Here is a 27,306-nt window from a genome sequence, read left to right as displayed (position 1 = left end):
AAATTCTATACAATTAACCTCAGCTTACAGATTCTACTGGGACAGGCTGATTAGGATAATCAGGTTAAAGAGATAGAGTTGGAGCTGACTTGTAGCAACACTGTCCCCTCCCTGAACTATTGGTAAGCCATTTCCTTTGTAATCCTTCCCTCCATCCCTTCTCCCTCTCCACAAATACAGATTACTGAATTGCCTAACTCTTACAAGTCACCTGCCTTGCATGCTGATACAAGGTTCTCTGGCTTCTCCCCATGGCTAATAATGCAGAAAGAAGGGAGCATTTGATATACTGCCTTGCTCTGCTCTTTTCTACAATTGGTCTAGACACTCTATCTGACATTTTACACTTAGCATGCTATTGCCATATCTCTCCACCAACTTCACCTATTTTTTATTCTTAATAAATTTCCATTCCTTTTCTCTGTGTACACTTAGCTTCTCTTAGCAAAGTTTCCTTGCAATCCTTACCTATGCGGTATCTCCTTTCTTTCTGGTTGCAAATATCTATAGCTTCACCTCAGCAGATGGCTGAAGGAATGGACTATGGGGAGGTAGTATATGTTACCTGGAAGATGGGCTCCCCAGAAAAGGAATACCAACAGAGAAAGGTGAGTAAAAGCGGTGTATTTTATTTGTCAGGGATATAGGTTAGTTAAGAGAGCAGACAGAGGGAAGGGGCTAGGGTACCGATTGTAGAACATCTGGAACGTCCTTCTGAGACGTCCTTTTACTACTGTGCAAATGTATGGGTCTCTTTAGGTTCAACTGGACAGTCAGGAATCCACTATAGCGCGTTGACTTAGAAGGACATCAGACAGGAACCACAGCTTGCAAGCAAGACGGCATCCAGTGTTCCTCAGCCGTGGTTGTGATCCGCACAGCAGTCCATGGGAGCAGCTTCTGGAGCCATCTGGGAGTTGCTGCTCCCAGTGAAAGCTGAAGGAGCGAAAGCTCACAATGCGTGGATGCAGGCGCTGCCTTGGTTTCAAACATCTCATGTCTCACAGGAAATGCTATGTTACACAACTCCACAGACTTAGTTTCCAGGGTCCCCATGAGGGATATGCCCATTACAAGAGCCATCACACTCAGGGAAGTCAAAGCTATGGCTACCTGTGATGTATTTATACTTTATTTGTGGTTCCTCTGAGTCCAGATGCAAACTTACTAATCATTTTTACTATAAGCAGTGTTGCCTAGTAACATAGTTGGTCTACCTATGTTTATCAGATCTCCAGGAAACAGGGCTAAGAGAGTTAACTGAAGGTTAAATGGAGAAAGGAAAAAAATTTAACTCCACTCACACCTGTGTGTTACCTGCAGGATCTTCCATAGTCCTTTTCATCTGGGAAATATTGCAATAATATTCATTTTGCTTTCATTGCTGTAATGTGTTTTAACTTTTTTATAACAGGAAAGTGTGAAATAGGAAGAGAGGTTGAAAGGAGGGTAAAGCTGGAAAAGGTAGTAAGAACTACTAGATTGTTAGAAACACTGGTTTTTATACTAAAGGTCTTGGCTTTTATTGGTCTTGTAGGTGATTGAGAATGAGTTTTAAGTAAAAGTAATATGGTGAAGAATTAGACTTTGGAAGGTTACTTTGGCTATAGTGTGGAAAGCAGATGAGAGGAAATTTAGACTTGAATCGGTTGGTTCACTTTTACTTAATATATGCCAAAGGGTGATATTTCTCTGATAAGTAGAAAGAAGGAATATCCAATTCTCCTGCTTCATAGTAGCTTAGAATTGGTGCACAGACTCAGCATGGGGCTTTGGAAGGGCCGGAACCAATTTGTCCTACCCCGCTGCCCGCCAGAGATGGAGAGTTTGGGAGCACTGCTCTGAACTGCCTCCTAACATTCTGTTAACTCTAAGAGGTAATTCTAGCTTCCACTGGTCTCCATTGATTGCCATTTGACTCACTGACGTAACTCCTTTTTTTTTCCTGGAACTGAATTACAGAATGGATGAATTAGAGAATGATAGAATGAATTGATGGCTGTTTTTTTAAGGTCTAGTTGTAGGGCAAGCCAGGGAGTTTCTTTATAATGCTTAACTGGTGTAACAGTTGTATTGATTAACGATTTCTAATTACAAGCAGCTGAGAAACAATGCTTCACATTTTTCTCTATTGCCTACATTGCCTTTTACTACCCTTTCCTTACCCACCTTTCAGTGTTCCAATATACAATCTATAAAATCTGATTGGTTCTGCAGCAGAATCAGCTTGATCTGTGATGGGCTCATTATATGTACAGAGAACCCAGCCAATTTGTGTCTAGAGAGTACTGATCGATTACTTTATTTCCCTCCATCACCGTAAAGCTGCATTGAAGATAGAAATACTGAATTTGGTTCAGGTCAGTAAAAGACAAAATGATAGTTGTCCAGATTATAACTTTTTATGGTACATAAGACAGTTGGGTGTTTCACCCCATACATGCCAACCATAAAGGATCAAGTAGGAGTTTATTGGTGGTTTGCTGTTACCTTTATGGTATTATAGCTTTCATTCTTGTGCTTAGCAAATATATACCTAAGTTTTTAAGATCTAAGAGGGAGTGGCAAGGAAATCTTTCTTACCTGTCATCAAGTTAAAGGCCTATTAAAATTTTTTTTAATGTTTATTTGTTTTTGAAAAAAAAAGACAGGCAGAGTTCAAGTGGGGAAGGAGCAGAGAGAGAGGGAGATACAGAATCTGAAGCAGGCTCCAAACTCTGAGCTGTCAGTGCAGAGCCCGACTCAGGGCTAAAATTTATGAACATGAGATCATGACCTGAGGCAAAGTCAGATGCCCAATGAACTGAGCCACTCAGTTCCCCGCAAAGGGCTCCTTTTTTTTTTTTTAAGTTTGTTTATTTTTTAAGAGAGAAAGAGTGAGCAAAGGAGGGGCAGAGAGAAAGGGAGAAGGATCCGAAGCAGGTTCCGCAGTGACCGCTCGAACTCACAAACCATGAGACCATGACCTGAGTCAAAGTTGGATGCTTAACCCACTGAGCTCACCCTAAAGGGCTATTTTTAAAAATAAATATTTTGTTACAGTTATACTATAGTCTTCATAATATCAACTGTGGTAACTTTTATAGATGACTTTGGGGATAAAAAGGCCATGTAATATTAATTTAACTGATTTTTAAAATGTTGCTTGCTTTATGACCAGATATAGTACCAATAAGCAGTTGAAAGATGAAAAGGTACTTTTGATATATATTAATGTGAGTCAGCATATTGCCCTTTAAGAATTTGTGACAGAAACTGGGAAGGAGTCCAGTGGGCAGAAATCTGGGAGGCTCTTGTACTTCAGGAATAAAGGGCACTTTGGCATTTAATTGCAATTATGATAAACTTAGTATTTTGTATATTAGAAGTGATCTGTTCTTTAAGGACTGGTTTTTTCCCCTCTTTTTGTGTTCAATTTGCTTTTAGTTTGGTCAGATCTTATTGGTAAAGAATTTAAGTCTGTTCTACTTCTTTATAGCTAACCTTCTACAAGTCAGCTATACTATGAATCTGCTTCCCAATTCAGGCAATGAGGGTAAATACTTAACTCTGCCTTCTCACGAGGTAGTTATGAGTTCCATATGAGAATATTTTACAAGCAGGAAGCCAGGTGGTATATTTGGAAGTATCTGGTCTTTGTATTCACACTGAACCCTGCTACCCAGATACCTTGTAACCTCACATGACTTCAGCGTCCTCATGTGTAAGGGGAGAAAGGAATGACCCCTGTTTGCCAGACTGTTTGAGACAGCTAACGTCCCATTCAGTGTAGAGTACTTCCCATATTCTCATGCACATTTACACACTTAGGAAATAGTAGCTGCTATTAGATACTTGCATATGCTACTTACTTAATCCGATTTAACTGAAACACATACACACAGAAAACTCAAGACCAAAGAGGTGATTTGCCTAAATTATACAGCTGGCTGGTGAGTGGCATAGTTATTGACTCAGGCTTTCTGCTGTATCACTTAGGCTTACCATGAATAAGTAATAATGTGGGAAAATAGCAACAGAAGCACCCTCAACTAGCTACCTCTGAATTAACTCATAACTCTAACCTAATGCACCCTCTTCCCTCTGTAAATTGTACTTAACTGATCCCCAGGGCCAACTAAACACTCATGGCTAAATAGAATGCCCCATAGTAGGGCACAGCTCTGCACAACTCTGTGCTTACCTCTTGAATTGAATACTCACCAAAAGTTGTTTGTGATTATTCACAAACCTGTTTTTAACAGTTATGCTTGTTACAATAATTATGAAATATTTGTAAACATGTTAATTAATGACGGTAAAGGAAAAAAGAAGGCATTCTTTGAAAATTAAGTTGAATGCTCTGGGATATCTCAATATAAATGAGTTCTTAACAGATTGGCTATCAAATTTGATGAAGGCTGGATAACTGTAAAAGCCGGGTAGGGGTGGGGAAGGGGGTGTGTGTGTGTGTGTGTGTGTGTGTGTGTGTGTGTGTTGATCATCAAAGTCTAAAGCAGTGCCTGTCAAAGTTCATGGTCCAGCTAACTGGTTTTAGACTGTTAGTAGTTCTCAAGGAAATGAGTTCACACTGAAATGTAAATTAGACACATCACCAAGCACACAGTTTTGTTCAGCTGACATTTTTTTTCATGATAACACTTTCTCCTAGGAGGAAGTACATTAATTTCATTCTGGCAGAAGCTTTTTATCTCAAGGTGGACAGACCACTGGTCTAATAGATTCGGTATTTGTATTATTTTTGAAGTGCTTTTCGGTTCTCACTCTATTTTTAGAAATCAGAAAAGAAAATCATGGATGTTGGGTCATTGTGGACATGGCTTATGTAATAAGAAAGAGGCCATAAACTCAGCAGGGGCCCTACATCAAATATATGCATTAACCCCATATGAAAAGATTTGTGAATGAATGTATATGTGTGTGTTTCAGTTAAAATCTTTAAGGATATGTGAGTATAACTTTTACAGTTACTGACATTTTCATTTAATGGACCAATTATGAGGTTTCATCTGACAAGGGGCTTTTAGAGAGGTGCAGCTAGACTGAAAATTTTGCTTTGACCTTAGTACCCTCTGCACGCCTCTGTCTTTATCATGCTGTATTGCACTTTTTAACTGAATGTCAGTTTGTGTATTTTCAGTGTCTCAAAAGCCATGGCTTTCTGTAATCTTCAAGAATTTCCAGTCTAGGGAAGAAGTATTTGGAGCAAGTAGTTTGGGATACTGTCTGATCATATAGCAAGGAGACATTTAGTTTAAAGGTCAAAATTTACCTCACTCACTGTTTTCACCTTGATCTTCTGTATGTTACACAGTGCTTTTAGGGTACACAAAGAAGTAAAACTCCTATATTATATTCCATGCTTTTACCATGAAGCAACTTTCAATTTTCAGTATATATCAGAGTTCTCAACCGCTGACCTTTCAGTCCACCATGTAGTTTACAAAGCTAAATCTCTTGGTTTGTTACAGCTGAATTTGTATTCAATATTCATCTTTAATTAATGATTAAATCAGAAATATTACGCAATTATTTTTAACAAAGTGAAAGATTTAACATTGTACCAGAAACCTTATTTTGCATTTCAGATTGTATTCTACAGTTCTTTTTTCCATTACAAAAGAAATTTTGAGCGTTGGTGGTATAGTGGTGAACATAGCTGCCTTCCAAAAGAAATTTTGATGCCATGTGTTGTAACTAGTAGAAGAGATGGAAAGATAACAAGTTTTAATAGCCCAGGACCCTTCTATCCACACTCTAAATTTCTGATTTCTTAAGTAGATTGATATTTAAGTATAAGCTAGTTAAGACTCCAGACCCCTATTCCCAATACTTAATTAAAACCAAATTTATTTAAAGTTACACTCAATCCTCCTGAAGCTGTAGCCTTCTTACTTCCTTTTCGATGTTGATGTTACCATTCTTCTTCTTCCAGTCACCCAAGTTTGAAAATGCTCTTATCTTTGACTGCTTCCTGTCCATTTGCCACATTCTATGAGGTCCGTCTCTAGTATCTTTAATGTCCATCCCCCTTTCAGATCGCCTTGCCTCCAGCCCTGGTTAAGCTGTACCTCTTCCCTTGAAGAGTGTTCTAACTGGTTTTTCTACTGGTGGTGCCTTCCCTCACAAATCCATTTTTCACTGTTGCCAAATTTCTTTGAAGTATACCTCTAAACAGACTCAAGAACCTCAACCCCTCCCAGATAAAGGACTTATTTAATTCTTGATAATTCAGTAAGTGTTTTATTTAAAACCTTCTGCTAGATTTTAAGATCTTTCCAATCAAGGGCTGTGTCATTAATTAATTTATTTGTTCTTTAATTTAAATTTAGTAAATATTTGAATGCCATGCACTATATAAGTTGTAGGGGATATAGTGGTCCCTGCCCTGAGAGATTTTACTGTCTGTGTTCTCATCTTTAAGTTCTTTCTGCATATAGCACAGAGATGTGTTGAATTTTCATAAATGGGATTTTTTTTACATTTATAATATTAGCTTTTTTATGGAGTTGGAGAAGAGGTACAGAATATCTGAAATTAAAGTTTAAACTTCACATCTTTTCTACTTTGTGTGAATAATTATTTTCTGCCATCATTTTTAAGTGTTAGTGGAATTATATTAGTTTTGAGATGATTCAGCCAAATTCTGGTAAAAGACATAATTTGACTAAGTTTTAAATTTATCCTAGGGGCACCTGGGTGGCTCAGTTGGTTAAGCGTCCAACTTCAGTTCAGGTCATGATCTCACGATTCGTGGATTTGAGCCCCACATTGGGCTCTGTGCTGACAGCTTAGAGCCTAAAGCCTGCTTCGGATTCTGTGTCTCCCTCTCTCTCTGCCACCCCCCACCCCCAAACTCACACCCTGTCTCTCTCTGTCTCTCAAAAATGAATACATGTTTAAAAAGTTTTTAATAAAAAAATAAATTTATCCTAAAATATCAACCTTTAAAGCATCCTTTGAAATACATGGTAACTCCTTGTAGTTGAGGGAGAATTTGGGAAGGTGAAATGGTGCTGGGCTAGTACAGTAAAATTAATTCTGGAAGCGTCTTATGAGATCTATATCACACACTTAAAACTGTAGGGATAGATTTATTATAATTGATTACTCATAAAGCAAATACTATTGTCTTAAAAACTATGTGAAGAGAGGTTTGTATAATAACGATTACCCGTATAACTCAGTTTCTCAGTAGCTATGATTTTTATTGTTGAAGCTGTGCTTTAAAAGTCACACTGTTGAAGTGAGCTCATCTGCAGTCTATCCTAATGGCATTTCAGTATTGCTATTATGATACTGAATAGAGTCCTCTTTTAAATTCACAAACTAACATTTGAGCAGATTTGAAGGAGAAATTGTATGTGGGTTCCTTAATTACATTTTGAAAAATGTATTCATAATTGAAACTTTCCTATTTTAGTTAGTGTGAGCTGCCTCTCCAGTTTAAGGAAAGGCAACTTATTAAAAGAGAGGTACAGAACAGGATTTGATAATTGAGTTTGAAGAAAATATTGGTCAGTCTAAAAAGACATCTGCTATTTAGCCATTAGATTTCAAAGTGATAAAAAAAAATCTGTATGCCTGAAGAATGAAATAGGAAAAGGAAATACTTAGAGTAATATATTATGGGTTTTTTTCTTAAGTTGAAAAAATACTGCAAAAAAATTGTTACCAGAGGTGAATGTTTTTTTAATATATTTTTAAGTTTATTTATTTTGAGAGAGAGAGATGCAGAGGGGCAGAGAGGGAAAGAGAGAATCTCAAGCAGGCTCCACACTGTCAGTAGTGAGCCCGCTGTGGGGCTTGAAATCACCAACTGTGAGATCATAACCTGAGCCAAAATCAAGAGTGGGACACTCAACCGACTGAGCCACCTAGGCGCCCCGCTAGTACTTTTTAAATTAGATTCTTTATAATTTCAAAAATGTATATTTTTTATTATTGCTCTTATAATTGTTCAGTACATTCAGTTATTAGAGAAATATTTATGGAGCACCTACTGTCTGCCATGTACCCTACTAAGTTCTAAGGCTGTAGTGATTAACTAAAGCTTTGCTATAGTTTACTTTGTAGTGAGGATAAAGACAAATAAGGGAATAAACATATGCAAGGCAATGATAAGTACTATAAAAAAATTAAGGAGTTGGGGACAGAGAATATGGAGGGATCTAATTTATATGGAATAATCCGGGCAGACCATTTAATAATTTAGCAATGTAATGACTTTTGATATGTATTGATCTTGTGAAAATAATTATTCTAAGAAGTACTCCTCACCAGAGCTGGATAAATTTTTGAGCAAAACAATGTTATATTGTTTGGTAAAAGTTGATATAAATACTAAATTTCATGCCATGAACGCATTAATTCTTAAGCTTGCTACATAGTCTTTATAAAGAAAGTATTTGGCCCAAGAATTGAATTAAAGCTGGGAAATAATTTCTGTAAAGTTCTTTCTAACATGGGCACTATAACAAGCTACTGTTCAATAGATAATTTTTGGATGTTTTTTGTTAGAATGAAGATTTTTCTCCAGAGTACCCATGCTTAGACAAGCTTAACCTTAGGCAAAATTATTAAATAGAGATCTAGCTGTAAGGGATTTTGAGCAAATTCGCTTTGAAGACTATTTTCTAACTTTGCTTGCCTAAATTCTCTCCATTTGTCATCATTTCCCTTATTCAACTTGACATTTAAAACTTTTGTAGCCATATTAGTCTTTTACTTTTTAACTCTTATTTAAATATTCTATTTTATTATAACTTATTTTATCCGCTTTCTAAATTCTGATTTGTTTTTTCTTCGATTAAATTGCTAGAAGGTAAGAGAGTATACTGGCAGATTTTTTTTTTAGGAGCTGGATCTTTATTCTGTCATTTTATTTCTTAATTCTTTAGTGTCTCCTCTAATCTTTATTATTTCATGACTCCTTTTAGAGGGCTGATTTGATTTTCATCTTGAGTAGATTGCTTAATGCATATCTATCCTTTTAAATAATCGATGCATTTAGAAAGTTATAAATCTTACAACAGAGGAAATACCCTCCTCCTATGACTACCTAAGCCATCTGCTGCACTCAGGGGCCGTTCCCTTCCTTTTTCACTGTTTTTTGCTCCAGTGTTTCTCCTTACAATCATCAGTCTCCTCTTCCTGCTGGATCATTCTCATCGTTCTAATGTGCTTCATGGTTTTAAAAATCAACAAATAGAAAAAGTAAGCAAAGCCATTACTTTGATTCTTCACCTCTTCCAGCTACAATTGCATTATGCAGCCTCACTATTTGGATTTTCTCCCTCCCTCCCTTCCTTCCTTCCTTCCTTGAGGGTATGAGCTGGGGAAGGGCAAAGAGAGAGAATCCCAAGCAGGTTCTGCCCTGTCAGCAAAGTGCCCCACACAGGGCTTGAACTTACAAACTGTGAGATCATGACTTGAGCTGAAATCAAGAGTTGGTTGCTTAACTGACTGAGCCATCCAGGAGCCTAACTGTTCAGATTTTCTGAATGAGTTGTCTGTGTGTCTTCTTTTATTCCTCTCATATTCCATTAACTCTTCATCCCACCACAGTCTGGCTTTGGTCCCCACTCCTTTACTGAAACTCCTCCTGTCTTAATAGGCAAATTTTTAATGTTGCCAATTCCAGTGGACATACTTCTTTGCATATAATACTCAACCTCTTGTTTGACATTGTGACCATGCCTTTTGCCATGAAATACCCTTATCTTTTGACTAGCCTGACACCAGACCCTGCAGATTTTCTTCTACTTCCTCGGTTATTCCTTTTCAGTCTCCTTTGGTGGCTTCTCCACTACTAGACTTCTGTTAGAGTTTTTTGGAGTTTTGATCTGAGTTCCGAGAACATATATCCAACTACCTGACATTTCCACTTAGATGTTTCAGAGGTACAGCTAAGAACGTAATGAGAAATGAATACCAAATTTTTAAATTGTGATAAAATTACTGGATACAAGATAAATGTACTCAATACTTTTGTTATAATTGCAATAACCATGTGGAAATGAAACTAGAAAAAAATTGCATTTACCACGGTGATAAGAAGAACATGATAAAAAGTTTTGTAAGAAAGATAAAGAACCTATAGTCAAAAGAATTCAAAACCTAATTGGTGAGCATGAGCTCTGAACAAACTAAATAGAATATATGCTTAGATGTGAAGCCTTAATATGGTAAAATGCCAGTCATCTCAAAATTAATACACAAATTCAATGCAATTCCAATTAGAATCTCAATAGGGTTGCAGCTTTTGTTGAGGAGAGGATTGGGTAGAATTATAGAGAAGGGTAAATATCTAAAATTGGCTTTAAAAATTAAAAGCATATATGTGGAGATAGGAACTTGCTTTAACAAATATTGAACCTCTTGTAGGTGGACTATGATTAAAACACTGTACTATTGGCGTAAAACTAGACAGTAGGGGCGCCTGGGGTGTCCCAGGCGTAAGCATCCAACTCTTGATTTTGGCTCAGGTCAAGATCTCATGGTTGGGATTCTCTCTCCCTCTCTCTCTCTGCCCTTTCCCTGCTCGCTCTCTCTCTCAAAATAAATAAAAATTAAAAAAAATAGACAAAGAGAACAGAATTAGTATCCCCAAATTGATCTCTGTATATATGAGACACTAATTAATAACGAAAGTAATATCTCAATTCAGTGGAAAAGGGTGGTTTGTGTTAAAATCATATGGATAATAGAAGACTCAGATAAGAAGCACAAACAAATAAAAAAGATCAAGAGAACTAAACAAAGGCCCTTTCACAAAAAGCATATTCAGATGCCCAGTAAACATGAAAAGTTACCCAACAACCTTAATAACAAGAGAAATCAAATGGGGTTTTACTACACATCCATCAGCATGACTAAAATTAAAACTGGCAATCCCAGTGTTTGTGGAGTAACTGGAATTCTCATGTCATTGTAGGAGTATAAATCAGTAATAACAATCAAAGTTGAACATATGCATACCTTATGATGTAGCAGTTTTGTTTCTGTATATACCCAATAGGAATGCATATACATGTGCACCTGATAACATGGACAAGAGTGTTCATAGCAGCATCACTTGCAAAAGTCTAAAGCTAGAAACAACTAAAATGAGCAATAGAATGCATTTTGTTGGTTGTATGTTTATATAGTGAAATACTGTATAGCTATAAAAAAAACAGTGATCAGCTGCTACAGGCAACAACACAGATGAATTTAAAAACAAGGGAGAAAAAAATAATTCATTTATGTGAAGTTGAATGGAGATGATGGCAAGACCCTTGTGAACTACTGCAGTGGTATTTCTCCACTCAGAGGAGTGTCTGTACCAGGCACTGCAAGATATTGGCCATTTCCACCCATTTAATGTCTGTAGCACTCTGTGGTCATCCAGCAACTACAGATTCCACCCCACACCTTGCAACTTCCAAGATCCTTTTTGGGGGTGTAGGAGTGGAAGGTTGGTGCCACTTCTGTTGAGAACCACAAAGCTAGAGTAATTGGAGGAACCTCTCTTGGGGTGGTAGTGCCTGAGCTAACCTCAAGAGATGAGTAAGATCTTAATTTTTATTTATTTATTTTGAGAGAGAGAGAAAGAGGGAGAGCAGGGGAAGGGCAGAGAGAGAATCCTAAGCAGGCTCTGTGCTTAGGCATTACTCATTCAGGCACCCCAGGATGAGTAATATCTTAAAACCAGAGACCTTGGGACACAAACAGCAGATAGAAGAGGGAGAAGCATAAATTAGACTATCTCAACTAAAGAAGCAGTGTGTCCTTGCTGGAAAATGGTTAGAAATAAAGTTGGATGGAGTGGAGTTAGAAGTGTTGATAAGGAGTGTGACAGGTGAGCACAGGGAAAGTCATTTTGCTCTTGAATGCATCCTTCATGCTACTCCCAAATTAATTTTTTAAAACAGTGCCCCATTCAACGGTCCACTTATTATTGCCTATGAGTCTTTACACCTTTGCTTTTATCTCGTATTCATTCCAGTTTATGTCTTATTGCTCCTTAAAATTAGTTAGGTATATCTGCCTGGCTGGTCCAATTGCTCTTTTTTCCTGCTTTCTTTGTCAATATGCTCACTTCATGTTTTTATTAATATCTTTCTTCTTTAATAAAATCTATCCTCATTCTGTTTATACAGCTTAATGTCCCCAGAGGCCTTCTCCTAATGAAACTGGCCCATGCCATTCCACACCATTCCAATATCTCCTTTCTGTTTCTTAGAGTATTTATGGTTTGTACTACCATATTGAGCACAAAATTGTAGATAGTTTTTCATGCCTCTCATTCTTGTTTCTCTGAATAATTTTTATTCTTCTAGAGAGCTATGTAAGGTTAAGATCTATACCTCTCAGTATTTTTGTAAGTCTCCAAAACAGCTTTTTCTTTTCTTTTCTTTTTTTTGGTCAGTTGATAATAGGCATTGTCTTTGGAGTAAAATAGCATTAGATGGTGAGCACCCTGAAAACTCAAATTCTATATTTGTAGGTCACAATATATTAATATTGCAGCATTGTAATGTTTCTCGTATTTAAATTATCAAATACTGTTTGTTTCAGTAACTTGAGTTCTTTTTGAAGGTAGTAATCAAGATGTTAACGTAACTGTGTCCCTCACAATGCTTAGTAGGGAGTCTGGCTTACAAAAACTACTCAGCATTTTAAAGTTTCATAGTTTTAATTTGCTTTATCAGTTTGCCTTAACTGTCACCATGTTCAGGCTATTGTTCTGTTTTGCTAACAACAGAGGGCACCGTTAGGGTACGTGTACAACCAACAAATCATCCTGTCCCAATCCTGGGTAGCTTTCTTGAACCACACTTTCCTCCTTCTAAGTGGTGTCATAGAAATTTGGAAACTATATTAAATTAAAGCAGCCCGATCCCACCTATAGAACAATACTGGCTTCACATTGTTTATTTGAAAAAAAGAGTAAATACTGTCATATTTTGATCCTTTGTAGTTTTCAAAGTTTTTCTTTCTCCTTGTTCCTATTCTTTGCTCAGATGAAATCCCACCCCAGATCTTACTGTATTAATTAAATACACTCCTTCTCTGAAGAAACAAGATAGAAGCAGAAAGCAACAAACTGGAGCCCCACCTTTATATCCGCCCGCCCCCCAGAAGCACAGCTTAAGAGTCATTATAAGTCATCTAATGAAACATGCTTTTTACTAAATGATTATTTTGTGATATCTCATTTAGGAACTTAGTATAAAAATAGAAACATTTCAGTTTTACAGTGATTTTTATGTACAAAGGAAAATGCTCTGGAGTAAATTCCTTGTTTTAGCAATGAAAGAGTTAATACACTCAGCAGCAGAGACCGATATTGCAACGGGATAGTGCTTATGTTTCAGTCACTTGTGGTTTAAGAAAAGAGGGGGGTGTTCTGCATTTGAAAGGACTTTAATGAATGCTGCCCGTGTTTGTGAGAGCTAATGGTCAGTCTGGGAAGGGAGGGGGGAAAGTGCGCTAGCTGCTTCAGGATAGGTGGATGAGAGTTTGCTCTGATTGAACGGAATGTGCCACCGTGTTTCATCGTTATTCTCCTTTGTTCTTTATATTCCGCTATAGTCGTATAAAAGTTAATGTAGATATATATGTGGATGTGATTTATTTCCTTTCAATCTGTTTATTGTGCACAGCAGGGCACAGACTTCTCTTGTCTTGGTTGGATGCACAAATCTGTGTGCAGTGCTTTTTGCCCGTTGCCTAGACGATCACTTGGTTTCTCTGAGGATGTCTGGTTCTCGTAAAGAGTTTGATGTGAAGCAGATTTTGAAAATCAGATGGAGGTGGTTTAGCCATCAAGCATCATCTAATTCTACAGTTGACAGCCAGCAGGGAGAATTTTGGAATCGAGGACAGACTGGAGCAAACGGTGGGAGAAAGTTTTTAGATCCATGTAGCCTACAATTGCCTTTGGCTTCAATTGGTTACCGAAGGTCCAGCCAACTGGATTTTCAGAATTCACCTTCTTGGCCAATGGCATCCACCTCTGAAGTCCCTGCATTTGAGTTTACAGCAGAAGATTGTGGCGGTGCACACTGGCTGGATAGACCAGAAGTGGATGATGGCACTAGTGAAGAAGAAAATGAATCTGATTCCAGTTCATGCAGGTTGATTATTTTCTTACTGTTAGAAATGGGGTGTGGGGGTATATTCTCTATAGTGTTAATAATTTAGTGTTACTATTTATGTATGAAATAGATATATTTCTACATGTATACACATATAATATCTTGGTATGCATATATGGTACTTTTACTAGGGTTTATTAAAATGTAATATTAATTTTAATTCTGTAAATTATAAAGAAAACAAGTAGCATTCATTTTGAAATATCTTGTGTTCCATATATAGATATGGTTGCCTTGAAAGTAATATATAGTAGCAATTTTATGCATCATTGCCTTGCACTTTGCTTAATTCATTTACCTTCTGTAGTCATATGAAAACTGTAGGAGACATGACATTCTAGTTTGCAGCGGATTATAGACTCATGTTTTAATTTGAATGAAAATGAAAGGGTTTACAAGAAGATGCACATTGTAGTTGTCAATAATTTTTTGTACACCATGTAGTTACAATAATATTTTTCTTATGGTTATTTCTCTTTGTCTTGTCTGTGTTGCAGCTCTCCAGACTAACACAGAAAATACAGTAACATGTCTCTTTCTGAGATGACAGCTACTAATTCCTGTTACCTTCACTTCACTGAAAATTGTGCTATTTAGGGAAGTGAAGGGCATTCCTTCAGGAGAGTATAAGGGAACATAGAGGAGCTAGATGTGGTTAATGGGTGAAAGCAGAGCAAGAAGGGGAAGTGAGTTTGAGGAGAGAACGTAAAGGAAGAATTGGTGATTTCACAATGACTTTATTCATTTTCACCTTTGGAACCTGGCTTTATCTCTGAAATGAATTTTCTCATTAATCAGTTTAAACTACTACAATATATTACGTAACAAGTTATAGCATGAAAATCCTCTTTCTGATTCATCTTCATGCAAGAATATTTCTAAATATTTAAAGGCTATTGCTTGTCTAATTTGATTACTGGATTCTCTTTTAAAATTTCAGGTTTTGATAACACTTGTAATTTGTATGTTGGTTATTGTCAATTATAGGCATCATAAAAGATGGAGAAAAATGAGTTCATATATTCAAGTATCTGTTACTTGGGGATATTTACTGCCTTCTCTTCTAACCTTCAGAACGTGGAATTCTGAACTGTGGTGTTGGAATAATAATAAATATAGACCAGTCATCTATAATCATTTGTATACTGGAGAGAAGGGCATATCTTTACATAGGTAACTAGTGTATTTAATGTAAAAAATTTAATTAGTTTGTGATTTGGCATTACCTTAAGTGGATAGGAGCCATAAATAATTTTAATATGGAAATCAGTTGAGTTAGTGTGGTTTCATTGCTTTGTATTTTCTTTGGAGACTTGTTGCCATAAAGAGAATAATAATGTATATAGTAAAAGGTTCACAGTGTATCATTTTTGTGGAAAACCAAAAAATAATCATCTTCCCATTTGAAAATCAATGCACTGTATCAAGAATATTTTAACAAAATCAGAAAAACAAAACATTCATTCATTTACCACCATAAATTTAAAAAATCTTAACCTGTAAGTAACTACTACCTGTAGAGATTTTACATGTGTGAGTATATACAATGTATAAAGTTGGAAAGGTTATACACACATTGGTTGCTATAATTTACTTTCTTACAACAAAGGTTGTATGCATAACTAATGATTATTAGAATTAATTTAATGTATTCTTTAGTATCCATATCAAAATATCATTTTAGTGGGATATTCATTATGAAAGAAAAAGGTTGCCCCCCTCCTTTTTTTTAGTGAGAGATTACTATATGCATACTTCAAGAATATAAAATTGACATTTTTACTTACAGGGGACATAAAAGTAAGAAAATGATATTTTAAAAAATCTAAATGTAGTTGCTTTAGAAATGCTAATCAAGAAGACTGAGAAAGTAAATAATAAGATGGCAGTAAATAATTTAGATCTGCAGTGACCAAACTAATCCTAAAATTTTTATTTCAAAAATAAAATGTACTTTTAAAAAGTCTTTGATTTTTAGATATAAGAAGGGAAATGTGTCAAAGTATCTTAATATTCTCAAAGGTTTTGAAATTTCTAACGCAACATCTTATTGCAAACAGGGAAAAAATAACCGCCATTCTGGATTTAGAATTGTCATTTGTGTGTGTGCTATTACTCCTCTTTTTTTCCTAGATTAAATGTATCTGATTCTCACATCTTCCTTCGGTCCTTCAGCTCTGAGTCTTTATCTTTGTCATAAGGATACACTTGTTTGCCCCCAGCTTTGTGATGAAGTGAGCAGTCTCTCTGGGAGGTTGCCCTTCCGTAAACAAATCAAAAGCTGTCACTGTTAATGTCAAAAGAAACTATGCTGACATGCACCAAATTTTTGTCTATAACTTGGGAATAGTTCTTTTTCTTACATAATATTTATAAAAAATGAAACATAGTAAACATTTTATCTGAGTATATTATAGATTGGTATTTTAAAATATCAGAGACATAACAGGAAAATACTCTGACAAATGGAGAATTTCTCTTTTAAGCTTTCAGATTACTTACATAGGCAGCTCTGAGAACTTCGATTGAAATTTTGAGTGATTAGAAAGAAAGGGAAAACAGCTGAGTGGTCTTACCTATGGAGAATCCCAGCACTTCCAGTGGGTCTGTGCGATTCAAGGCCGAAGTTAAAAGCATCATCGCTTCCCTATGTTTGATTAGTTGCCTTCTATCAAGGAACAATGTCTGCCTCAGCCCTTAGACTTCGGCTCATTTCTCCTGTCACACTTCTAAGTGATTTAAAAGTTTTCATCTCTTAACTTTGATCTTGGGTCTGTAGCCCAGCCAACATTTGCTCCAGGAGAATCATCTAAGTCATTACATTGATATTAAAATACAACACTTGTTTTTTACACCATGAGGAATTTGAGAGCTGACACCTTTTATGTGAGTACGAGGTTCCTAAGCCCTTATTGCAGGATGAATTCTTACCAGGGCCGGCAGAGTTGGCATTGTGACCCACCATGTGACCATAGATAATATAAACACAGTTTTTACACTTCACTTGATTTGCCACCTTTGTAATTATGTCATTTTTGACATATTGGGAAAATATCATTATTTCCAGCTTTGTCATGAAGTTAGACCTTAATATTTTACATGTCAGATCTCAATATCATACTTTTAGTCAATATGTATAAATATTACTGTACTTCACAGATATTCAAAACTAATAATAGCTAATACTGACTGGGTGTGTGGTATCTGTGAGGCACTGTTTTAAGCATTTTAGTATTAATTCATTTAGTCTTAACAAGTTTCTGAGATAGCCACTGTTACCATTCTAATTTTGTAGATGAGACCAATGAAGAACAGACAAGTTCGGTAACTTCTTCTGTTTGTAAGTGAAATAAAACTGCATTTAAGAAAATAAACTTTTTATTTTTACAACTGTTTTAGATTTACTGGGAAATTGCAAAATAGTGTAGTGAGTTCCTATATTCAGTTTCTCCTATTTTTAATATATTAGTGTGGTACATATATTACTCTTAATGAAACAATATTGATACGTTATTATTAACTAAAGTCAATACTTTATTCAAATTTTCTGAATTTCTACCTAATATCCTTTTTCTGTTGTGGGATCCTCTCCAGAATCCCAGAATCCCGTGGTACATTTAGTTAGCACGTGTCCTCAGACTCCTCTAGGCTGTGACAGTTTCTCAGACTTCCCTTGTTTTTGATGACCTTGGCAGTTTGGGGAGTACAAGTACTGGTCAGGTGTTTTGTAGAATGTCTTACTCAACTGAGATTTGTCTGATGTTTTTCTCATGGTTAGACTGGGGTTACAAGTTGTGGGGAGGAAGACCACAAAGTAAAATGCATTTTCCTCACATCATATCAGGAATACATACTATCAACCTCACTTACACTGTTGATATTGACCTTGATCACTTGGAAGTGGCTGCATTTTGAACCCAAGCAATTAATATGTAGATTTCATGCTCACATACCAGTAGGCAGTTGTCTGTGACTGTTTATTCATCACGAAGTTCAGCTTCGATGAACATTATAGTTAATGATTCATTCTAAACCAGTTTCACCTTCTCTCCTCAGCTAATTTTCTTAGCCTGATTCTTGAAAATGCCAGCCCTGGCCAGCTAACAGGTGTAGTTCCTTAACATGGCCACAACTCTTTATCCACAGTCATCCATCTAACCCGTCTTAATTGGTTGCCCATTCCTCTGTGTTTCAATTCTAGATATTCGTGCTATTCTTTGACTCCTCTTGAAGGCATTTAGGTCCTCCTCCTCGCCCAACAAGGAGTTATCTCCACTTTTTGTCAAACACTAGCTACCTCCTTTTTCTTGACTCTCTTTATGTTGTCTCTACATCTCTTTGTGTGAACCAGTCTATGAATTCTGGTATGGTCTGAAATTGAAATCCTCTACATTTCCACATGAAATGAATTCTGTTACCAGGGATGGCAGAGAAGTTCAACTATAGCATACTTTTATCTGGGAAGGTTGTATTGCATGTTCTCTGTCACACATATATGCCCAAGTCACAGCATAGGCTCCCTTGACCTAAAACTGAGCCACACATGTGTATACACTTGTAGGTGTGTGCGTGTGTGTGTGTTAAATATTTGGTGTATGATACAAGGAGTTCAGGAACCTTCTAAAGCATCTCTGTATGCTGTCTCACTCTGCCTTACTTTTAAGCAACTGATATTAAACTGGCTGGTTTAATAAAATAGGAGTTTGTTGTAATCATATGAGTTTGTGGAGCTGCTGAGAAAACTGAAGAGTCAGCCTAGGAAAAAGGAGAGGTGCTCCAGTTGCACAACTGGCCTTTATAACTCCAAATTTTAAAGGCAGAAGACCCTGCCTTTATTCCACTTACTGCTTCTACTTCATTTTTATCTGTTTGGAACTAGATAGAGAGGTTTTACAGTTTTAATATTAGATATATTAGGCCTGAAAACAATCACCCCCTCCTCCAAACACATACATACCCATATGCACAAAGCCATATAATTTGGTCACTTAACTTTAGGGAGCATATTAGTAAGGAATAGGCTAAGATGATATAAACAAAGTGACTCAAAAGTACAATGGTTCAAATAAAATAGAAGTTTATTTTTCTGTATCCTAACAGATAAGCAGTGGGTCAGGGCTGATAAGTAGCTCTGCTTCACAAGTTTACACGGAGACCCAGATTCTTTCTGTATTGTTTCCCTATCCTGTAGGGTGTTACCTTTCTTCACATTCAAAGCTCACTCACCCCCTTCTCTGCATTCTAGCCTGTGGGAAGGACCAACAAAAGAAAAGGGAAGACAGTAAGTGAATAACACAAGTTGCATGTATCAATTCTGCTCATACTCTTTTGTTGAAAACCTAGTCAAATGGCCACAACCAGCTGCAAGGGAGGCTCAAAAATATAATCTTTACCTGGGTAGCGATGTGTCCAGCAAAATTCATTACTGTGGTAGAAGGAAAGAATGATTTGGGAGTTATAAACAACAGAGTGCAAGGGGTGAAGACAGCTGAATAGAATTCTTCAGTTCTTTAGATAGAATTTTTAAATTATTTTTTTCCATATTGTGTAATCTTTTTACATGGCGATATTGGAAAATAGAGATAAGTAAAAAAAAAAAAATCACTAGCCTGCTATCCCCAAAAATAACAACCATTGAGAATTTGGAGACGTGTCATATATTTTCTGTACATATGTAATAAAAAATATGTATTTTTAAAGGGAAAATCTGACTCTTACTATAGATTCTATTTTGTAACCCACTTTTTTGCCCTGCTGTAAATATTAAGATTAGGATTCTTTTTGTCGCAGAAGACAGAAGCCCAGCTCAAACTGACTAAAGAAAAAACTAGAAAATTTTGGTTCATATAAATAAAAAATCTAAGTTTAGAGTGTCGTTTTATTCATGGCTGAATCCAGATACTGAAATAACACCACAAATCGATTATTCTTCCTCTCTAGATTCTGTTTTCCTTTGTGATGGCATTTGTTCAGGCAGCATGGTAGCAAAAAAGCCACTAGCAACCCCAAGTTTACTTTTTATCAGCTTAGCAACCTCAAAGGAGAGGGTGACTAAGAGTGCCAACTAACATCTTGAAATTGACTCTGATTGGCCTTGTTTGGATCATGAGTTTGTTCAAACGAATCATAATTGCTAGGAGATGTGATACTCTTACTTAACCAGGTCCCAGGCCTTTGTTCACCCCTGCCAGAGGGAAAAAACATCTCTTCCTGAGCCACGTGGCCTGAGCTAGGAAATGTGTGTTTTCCCAGAAAGTAGAGATGGATCTGTTATCATAAGGAGGAATCCTGGATAGAGGAAAAACAATGTCCACTCTAAGTTTCCCATGTCGTTAACTGTTCTGGATCTTTTTAAATGGCTGGCTCATCTTCCCAGGCACAGATACACCTTTTATTTAACCAGTGCTCTGTGTCTTTTTGGAATTTAGATTGTTTCCAGTATTTTCCTGTTAGAAACAGCCTGTGATAAACCCTTCCTGCAGCAAGATCTCTGTTCATCTCTATTCATACAAATGATTGTTTTCTTTGAGTAAAGTCCCAAGGGTGTGCACATTTTTTGATTTGTATTGTCAGAGTCATTTTGGGACAATACTACTATTGTATTTATTTATTTTTTTAAATTTTTTTTAATGTCTTATTTATTTTTGATAGAGAGAGAGACAGAGCATGAGAGGGGGAGGGGCAGAGAGAGAGAAGGAGACACAGAACTGGAAGCAGGCTCCAGGCTCTGAGCTAGCTGTCAGCACAGAGCCTGACGCGGGGCTCAAACCCACGAACGTGAGATCTGACCTGAGCCGAAGTTGGAGGCTTAGCCGACTGAGCCACCCAGGCGCCCCCTTTTGTATTTATTTTTATTTTTGAGAGAGAGGGCATGTAAGTCGGGGTGGGGGGTGGGCAGAGAGAGAGGTAGAGAGAATTCCAAGCAGGCACAACATGTTGGTCAGTGCAGAGCCCAACATGGGACTTGATCCCATGACTCTGGGATCATGAGCTGAGCTGAAATCAAGTCAAACACTCAACTGTCTGAACCCAGGCACCCCAGGAACATTACTACTATTTTAATTTTTTGTAGCATTGTATGAGTGCCCACTGGCCCTTTTCCTTCACACTAGTTATTATTTAAGAAAATTTGATTCTTATAAAACATTTAATCCTCTCCACCATAGATATTCTGGCCATGGTATCAAGAAAAACTCCCTTAAATTTCAAAATCAAAACTATTTGTCTTGAAGTGTGCCTGGGTGGCTCAGTCGGTTAAGTTTCCTACTCTTGATTTCGGCTCAGGTCATGATCTCATAGTCGTGAGATCAAGCCCCATATCTGGCTCTGTGCTGGGCTTGGGGCCTGCTTATGATTCTCTCTCTCCCCCTTCCTCTGCCCATCCCCTGTGCACAAATGCACATGCACATTCTCTCTCTCTCTCTCTCAAAAAAAAGAACCCAAACATTTGTCTTGAGAAGGGAAAAGGTGAAGATATTCTTTTTCATTTCCTTTTCATTTCTTCTTTATACCCACCTTGTCCTCCTCTTAAAGGACACAACCTCAAATCCTCTTATCTTCTTCCTTACCCACTTAATTCCAAGACACATTTCAAATCTCACCTGCTACTTGTTGCCTTTCCAAACATTACCTCATCTTGATCTTTCCCTTCTTTATATTCCAATAGCATTTACACTCCAATTGGGGATATACAAAATGATCAACTGCAGTAATGGTAAAAAAATAGGTCTTCTGTTTAAATTTTATCTTATGGTTTTTTGTTGAAGTGTAGTGACATGCAATATTATAGTAGTTTCAGGTCTACAACAGGGATTTATATACATCCTAAAGTGATCACCACAATAAATCTAGCTACCATCTGTCACCATACAGAGTTGTTAGAGTATTATTAACTATATTCCTTTATCTTAGTCTTCAAAACTCTCTTTGCTATGTTTTAGAATATAAATAATAACTACAATAGTACTGTATATCTTTTATAAATTAGTAAATATCCATATATTTGGGCACATACTTAAAAGTACACTGAAAAGGACATGCATAAAAAAAGATTTACAGACTGCTAGCCTATACGAAGCAATTTACATTCTTATTTTGCATTTGTGGTTTTGAATATTTGTAGAGGATGCCCAAAGATTCATGATACAGTAGTTTGCGATTTGCAAAGGCATGAATTCTGAATGCCAGAAGCTATGAGACAGACAGCTAGGAGTAAATCACCGAGGGAGCAAGCCAAGCAGAGCAGTTCGAGCCTCAGTGCAGCTTTGTTTTCTATTCAAATCTACATACAGTATCATTCTCAGGAAGTGGTTTTTTAAAACTTATTTTAAAATTTTAAAGCAATTAAAATTGCTTTTGAAAATGTATTTTGAAAACCTAAAGCAAATTCTGATTATGAAAGTGAGGAAATCTAAATAGTTTTTGATAAAAGGCATTGTTGGTCTCGTTGTATATTTTGTACATGTGCATGTGAGCGTGCACATGTATGAAATTTGAGAAATTGCAAGGGTTAGGCAGTGTTGCTATTTAGTTTTTTTCCAGTTCACGAAACTTTTCAAATTCTTTCACTAAAGAATTCTGTCTTTCTTTGCAGCCCCACAGTTTCTAACAATTGGTACAATACTGTCTATTAGGAATTACTCTGGAAATAGTTGATGACTTGATTCTGTTTAATACTTGACTCTTTGCTATGTTTAGTCATTTTTCTGACTTGTAAGTTCATTGCCAACTGCAGCAGGACAACAGGCTAAAAATTGAATATTTCTTTGTAGCCTGGAAATATTCAGCAATGCATAGTGCTCCACAGTGAATATCTATTATGAAAGATTTTAATGATTTACCATCATAGTCACATCATATAACTACAACAAAGCAGAGATGCAAGATCTATTTCCTCTGTTATGCGAAAGATCACATAGAATCTCAGAGAAATATATGCTCCATAAGTGGCCTATTCCCAAATTATTGTGTTGTGGGTTTTGGTATCTACTGGGTTTACTGAAAACCATTTTCATTAGGAAGTATGAAATTTCATTGTAAAGTTGATAACACTGGGGGTCATTTTTTAAAAAGCCAACCAACCAACCAGCCCAAAAACATTATATAAAGACAAAAGACAGGCCTTTCCATTTGCCTTAGACTCTACTTAGACTCTTCCCTTGACTGTGTACTTAATCTGTGCTAGGACTAGGCATTCATCATTTCATTTAATAATCCTCCCTTGAGGGATTCTCTAAAGAAAGTACTATGTGTACGAAAAAGTTAATAGAACTTTCTGCATCGATGGAAGTGTCCTATATCTGCACCATTCATTTTGGCAACTATTAGTTCCCTGAGGGTATTGAGCATTTGAAATATGACTAGTCCAACTACTAGAACTGAATTTTTAATTTAATTAAATTTAATTGTCATTAAATTATAATAGCACCACGAGGCTAGTGGCCACTGTAGTGGAAAGCATAGCTCTAAAATTTTCCTAAAATGTTCACTATCCCACACTTCTCCATTTCAACTCTCCAAACTACATAAAAGGAAAATAAATAGGAAGGAAATACTAACATTGTAAATTACTTGAAGCCATAGTATTAAACACAGTCTGATTAGCGAGGGATAGAGATGTGATCTGTGTCCCATGGAAACTTAAAAGACTTTTCTTCTCTCAGCAAAGGGGCAGTCACAGAGAAGTAGACATTTGTCTAAAATTCTTAATTATATTATCTGTGAAATTACCCTCGTTCATACTTACCATCCTCCTCCTTTCATACTCTTAGTGTATATATAGGGAGCTTCATCCTTGAAGGTGAAGCTAGGCAAGAATTTCCATTTCTTTATGAGCAGTTTGGCCAACACTCTGAATGCTCCCTGATCCTGGCTCTGCAACTGGCTGCCTGTGTGTCTTTGGTTGATTATTTCGGCCATTTGGGGCTGTAGATTTTTCTCATCTCAAAATAAGGGAATTGAATTAAATGCATAGGTGCCTCCTAGATTTAAGAATCCTATATCTAGTTTTTCTAATGGCCAAGTTCCTATAGTTGTATGGAGATGCGGTGATTTTTTTCATTCAATTCTTGCATTATTACAAGTGTATGTGTAACCCCCCAAATTTCTTAAAACAAAACAAGAAATGCTAGGAAGCTATGCCGTTCTTTAAGTCTTTTGAATAGCTGTTTCTTCCTCTGTCATGATCCTTTTGTGAATGGAAAACTTCACTTCTCCATGTATACAAATCAGAAGCTGGCACCTCTTTAGATCCTTCCGTTTGTAGCTGTGGATAGAAGTGATTTCTATGTCCAGAAATCTCATTAAATTAATTGTCACATTGAAATAATATGTTTATTTAATATGTGATGATAGTGGAAACCTTGAAAAGGAAATAAAGTTTGAAATGTTATTTTAGAAACAAAAGTTGTTTGTTAATATGTATATGTGTAAATGATTTTAATGTTTTACCTTTATGTTTATTTAAACAATGACAAATATTGCATTAAGTTAAACTAGTTTGTTTAAAATATTTTAGTCAGGGGCTCCTGGGTGACTCGGTTAAGCATCCGACTTCAGCTCAGGTCATGATCTCTCGATTTGTGGGTTTGAGCCCTGTGTTGGCCTCTGTGCTGACAGCTCAGAGCCTGGAGCCTACTTCAGATTCTGTGTCTCCCCCTCTCTCCGCTCCTCCCCTACTTGTGCTCTGTCTCTCAAAAATAAATAAACATTAAAATAAAATATTTAAGTCAAAGAAGTTCAGTTTATACATGTTGAAAGTATCTATAGTGTAAAGTTGTAAGTTCATCACATGCTGATTTGTATAACGTATTTGTCTCTCCCTGAAGTGTGCACCAGTGGCCTGCAGCCTGTGATGCATCTTCAGATCTCCGGTAGGGCTTTCAAAAAACGTGATGTTCAGGTCCTACCTGAGACCTTGTGAATCAGTCTTAGGGAATAAGGCTCTGAGCACACATGCTGAAAGGCTCTCCAGGCTATTCTTATTCATTCCAGAGGTTAAAGAACCAAACACCCTGAAAGTTCTTGACAAGGAAACAGATGGCCTGTTTATTAATTGCACTTATACCAACGTCAAAATTAGCCTGTAATGATATTATAAAGCTCTCTTGTTCTTTCAGAACATACACATTTAACATTGATTAGCATTTATGCTTGGGTAATGGCAATTCATCATTCAGAAACGTTCAACTAACTCATCATCTCGCCATTACTGAGAACGTAATATAAGCAAGGTGATAGAAAATATAGGAACCCTAAGAAAGAAGAACTTGATTTATTTACTGAATCTCGTTCTTGAAGTAATTTGTGGTTTATGAAAATTAAATGTCCTGATTTTCTTTCATTCTTAGATCAATAAAACTCTTAAAAATCATTTGTCAATATTGACAATATAAAACTTCATTTTATTGAAAAATGTTTTATATCTTTAAATTGTTATTCACCATTTTGTTATTATGTTAATAATACCAAATTGTTTTCATCATTTCTTATTGCTCATGTTATGTTTTCTTCTAGATTTTAAAATAATTTTTAATTCTCATTTATTTGTATAACCAACATATAATTATACTTTACTCACTTTATTTTTTTAACAATTATCTTAAATGTAAATTTGAGTATATTATACTGGATTTTCCAAGTAATTACACCAATAATATTCATAGCATAGACACATGGATTCTGGATAATATATATTTTGCTTCTATTATGATTACTGGCAGTTACCCTCCAAGAACAGTTTTTTTTAAATAGTTTATTGTCAAATTGGTTTCCATACAACACCCAGTGGTCTTCCCCACAGGTGCCCTCCTCCATCACCACCACCTCTTTTCCCCTCTCCCCCTTCCCCTTCAACCCTCAGTTCGTTTTCAGTATTCAATAGTCTCTCAAGTTTTCCATCCCTCACTCTCCTCAACTCTCTTTACCTCCTCCCCTCCCCCTGGTCCTCCATTAGGTTTCTCCTGTTCTCCTGTTAGACCTATGAGTGCAAACATATGGAATCTGTCCTTTTCTGCCTGACTTATTTTGCTTAGCATGACACCTTCCAGGTCCATCCACTTTCCTACAAATGGCCATATTTCATTCTTTCTCATTGCCATGTAATACTCCATTGTATATATATACCACATCTTCTTGATCCAGTCATCAGGTGATGGACATTTAGGCTCTTTCCATGTTTTGGCTGTTGTTTGACAGTGCTGCTATGAACATTGGGGTACATGTGCTCCTATGCATCAGCACTTCTGTATCCCTTGGGTAAATCCCTAGCAGGGCTATTGCTGGGTTATAAGGGAGTTCTATGGATAGTTTTTTGAGAAACCTCCACACTGTTTTCCAGAGCGGCTGCCCCACTTTACATTCCCACCAACAGTGTAGGAGGGTGCCTGTCTCTCCTCACCCGCGCCAGCATCTATAGTCTCTTGCTTTGTTCATTTTAGCCCCTCTGACCAGCGTGAGGTGGTATCTCAGTGTGGTTTGGATTTGTTTCCCTGATGATGAGTGATGTTGAGCATCGTTTCATGTGCCTGTAGGCCATCTGGATGTGCTCTTTGGAGAAATGTCGGTTTATGTCTTCTGCCGATTTCTTCACTGGGTTATTTGTTTTTTGGGTGTGGAGTTTGGTGAGTTCCTTGTAGATTTTGGATACTAGCCCTTTATCTGATATGTCATTTACAACTATCTTTTCCCATTCTGTCAGTTGCCTATTAGTTTTCGTGATTGTTTCCTTTGCAGTGCAGAAGCTTTTTATCTTGATGAAGTCCCAAGAGTTCAGTTTTGCTTTCATTTCCCTTGCCTTTGGGGATGTGTTGAGTAGGAAATTGCTGCGGTGGAGGTCAAGGAGGTTGTTTCCTACTTTCTCCTTGAGGGTTTTGATGGTTTCCTATCTCACATTCAGATCCTTCAGCCATTTTGAGTTTATTTTTGTGTATGGTGTAAGAAAGTGGTCAAGCTTCATTCTTCTGCATGTTGCTGTCCAGTTCTCCCAGCACCACTTGCTAAAGAGGCAGTCTTTTTTCCATTAGATACTCTTTCCTGCTTTGTCAAAAATTAATTGGCCGTCCATTTGTGGGCCCAGTTCTGGGTTCTCTATTCTATTCCATTGGTCTATGTGTCTGTTTTTGTGCCAATGCCATACTGTCTTGATGATGACAGCTTTGTAGTA

The 27,306-nt window shown here is 36.7% G+C and overlaps 1 protein-coding gene across 3 annotated transcripts in view; it reads left to right on the top strand.

The window, feature by feature from the left end:
- Positions 1–482: 482 nt before the first annotated feature.
- The window catches only part of KLHL5 (kelch like family member 5), an 87,065-nt gene continuing 60,241 nt past the window's right edge, over positions 483–27,306 (top strand). The window contains exons 1-3 of one of the 3 annotated variants that reach the window (XM_029947283.1): positions 483–608; positions 13,653–14,123; positions 15,219–15,317. In XM_029947283.1, coding sequence (XP_029803143.1) covers positions 559–608; positions 13,653–14,123; positions 15,219–15,317 — 620 coding nt within the window. In that variant the 5' untranslated portion in view covers positions 483–558. The remainder of the gene's footprint in view (positions 609–13,652; positions 14,124–15,218; positions 15,318–27,306) is intronic. The other 2 variants (XM_029947294.1, XM_029947303.1) reach the window with 2 other exon arrangements.

The sequence above is a fragment of the Suricata suricatta genome, chromosome 1 (assembly GCF_006229205.1).
Source record: "Suricata suricatta isolate VVHF042 chromosome 1, meerkat_22Aug2017_6uvM2_HiC, whole genome shotgun sequence".
NCBI classification, from domain to species: Eukaryota; Metazoa; Chordata; class Mammalia; order Carnivora; family Herpestidae; genus Suricata; species Suricata suricatta.
The sequence above is the reverse complement of the archived record's forward strand: the minus strand, read 5'-3'. Positions and strand labels throughout refer to the sequence as shown.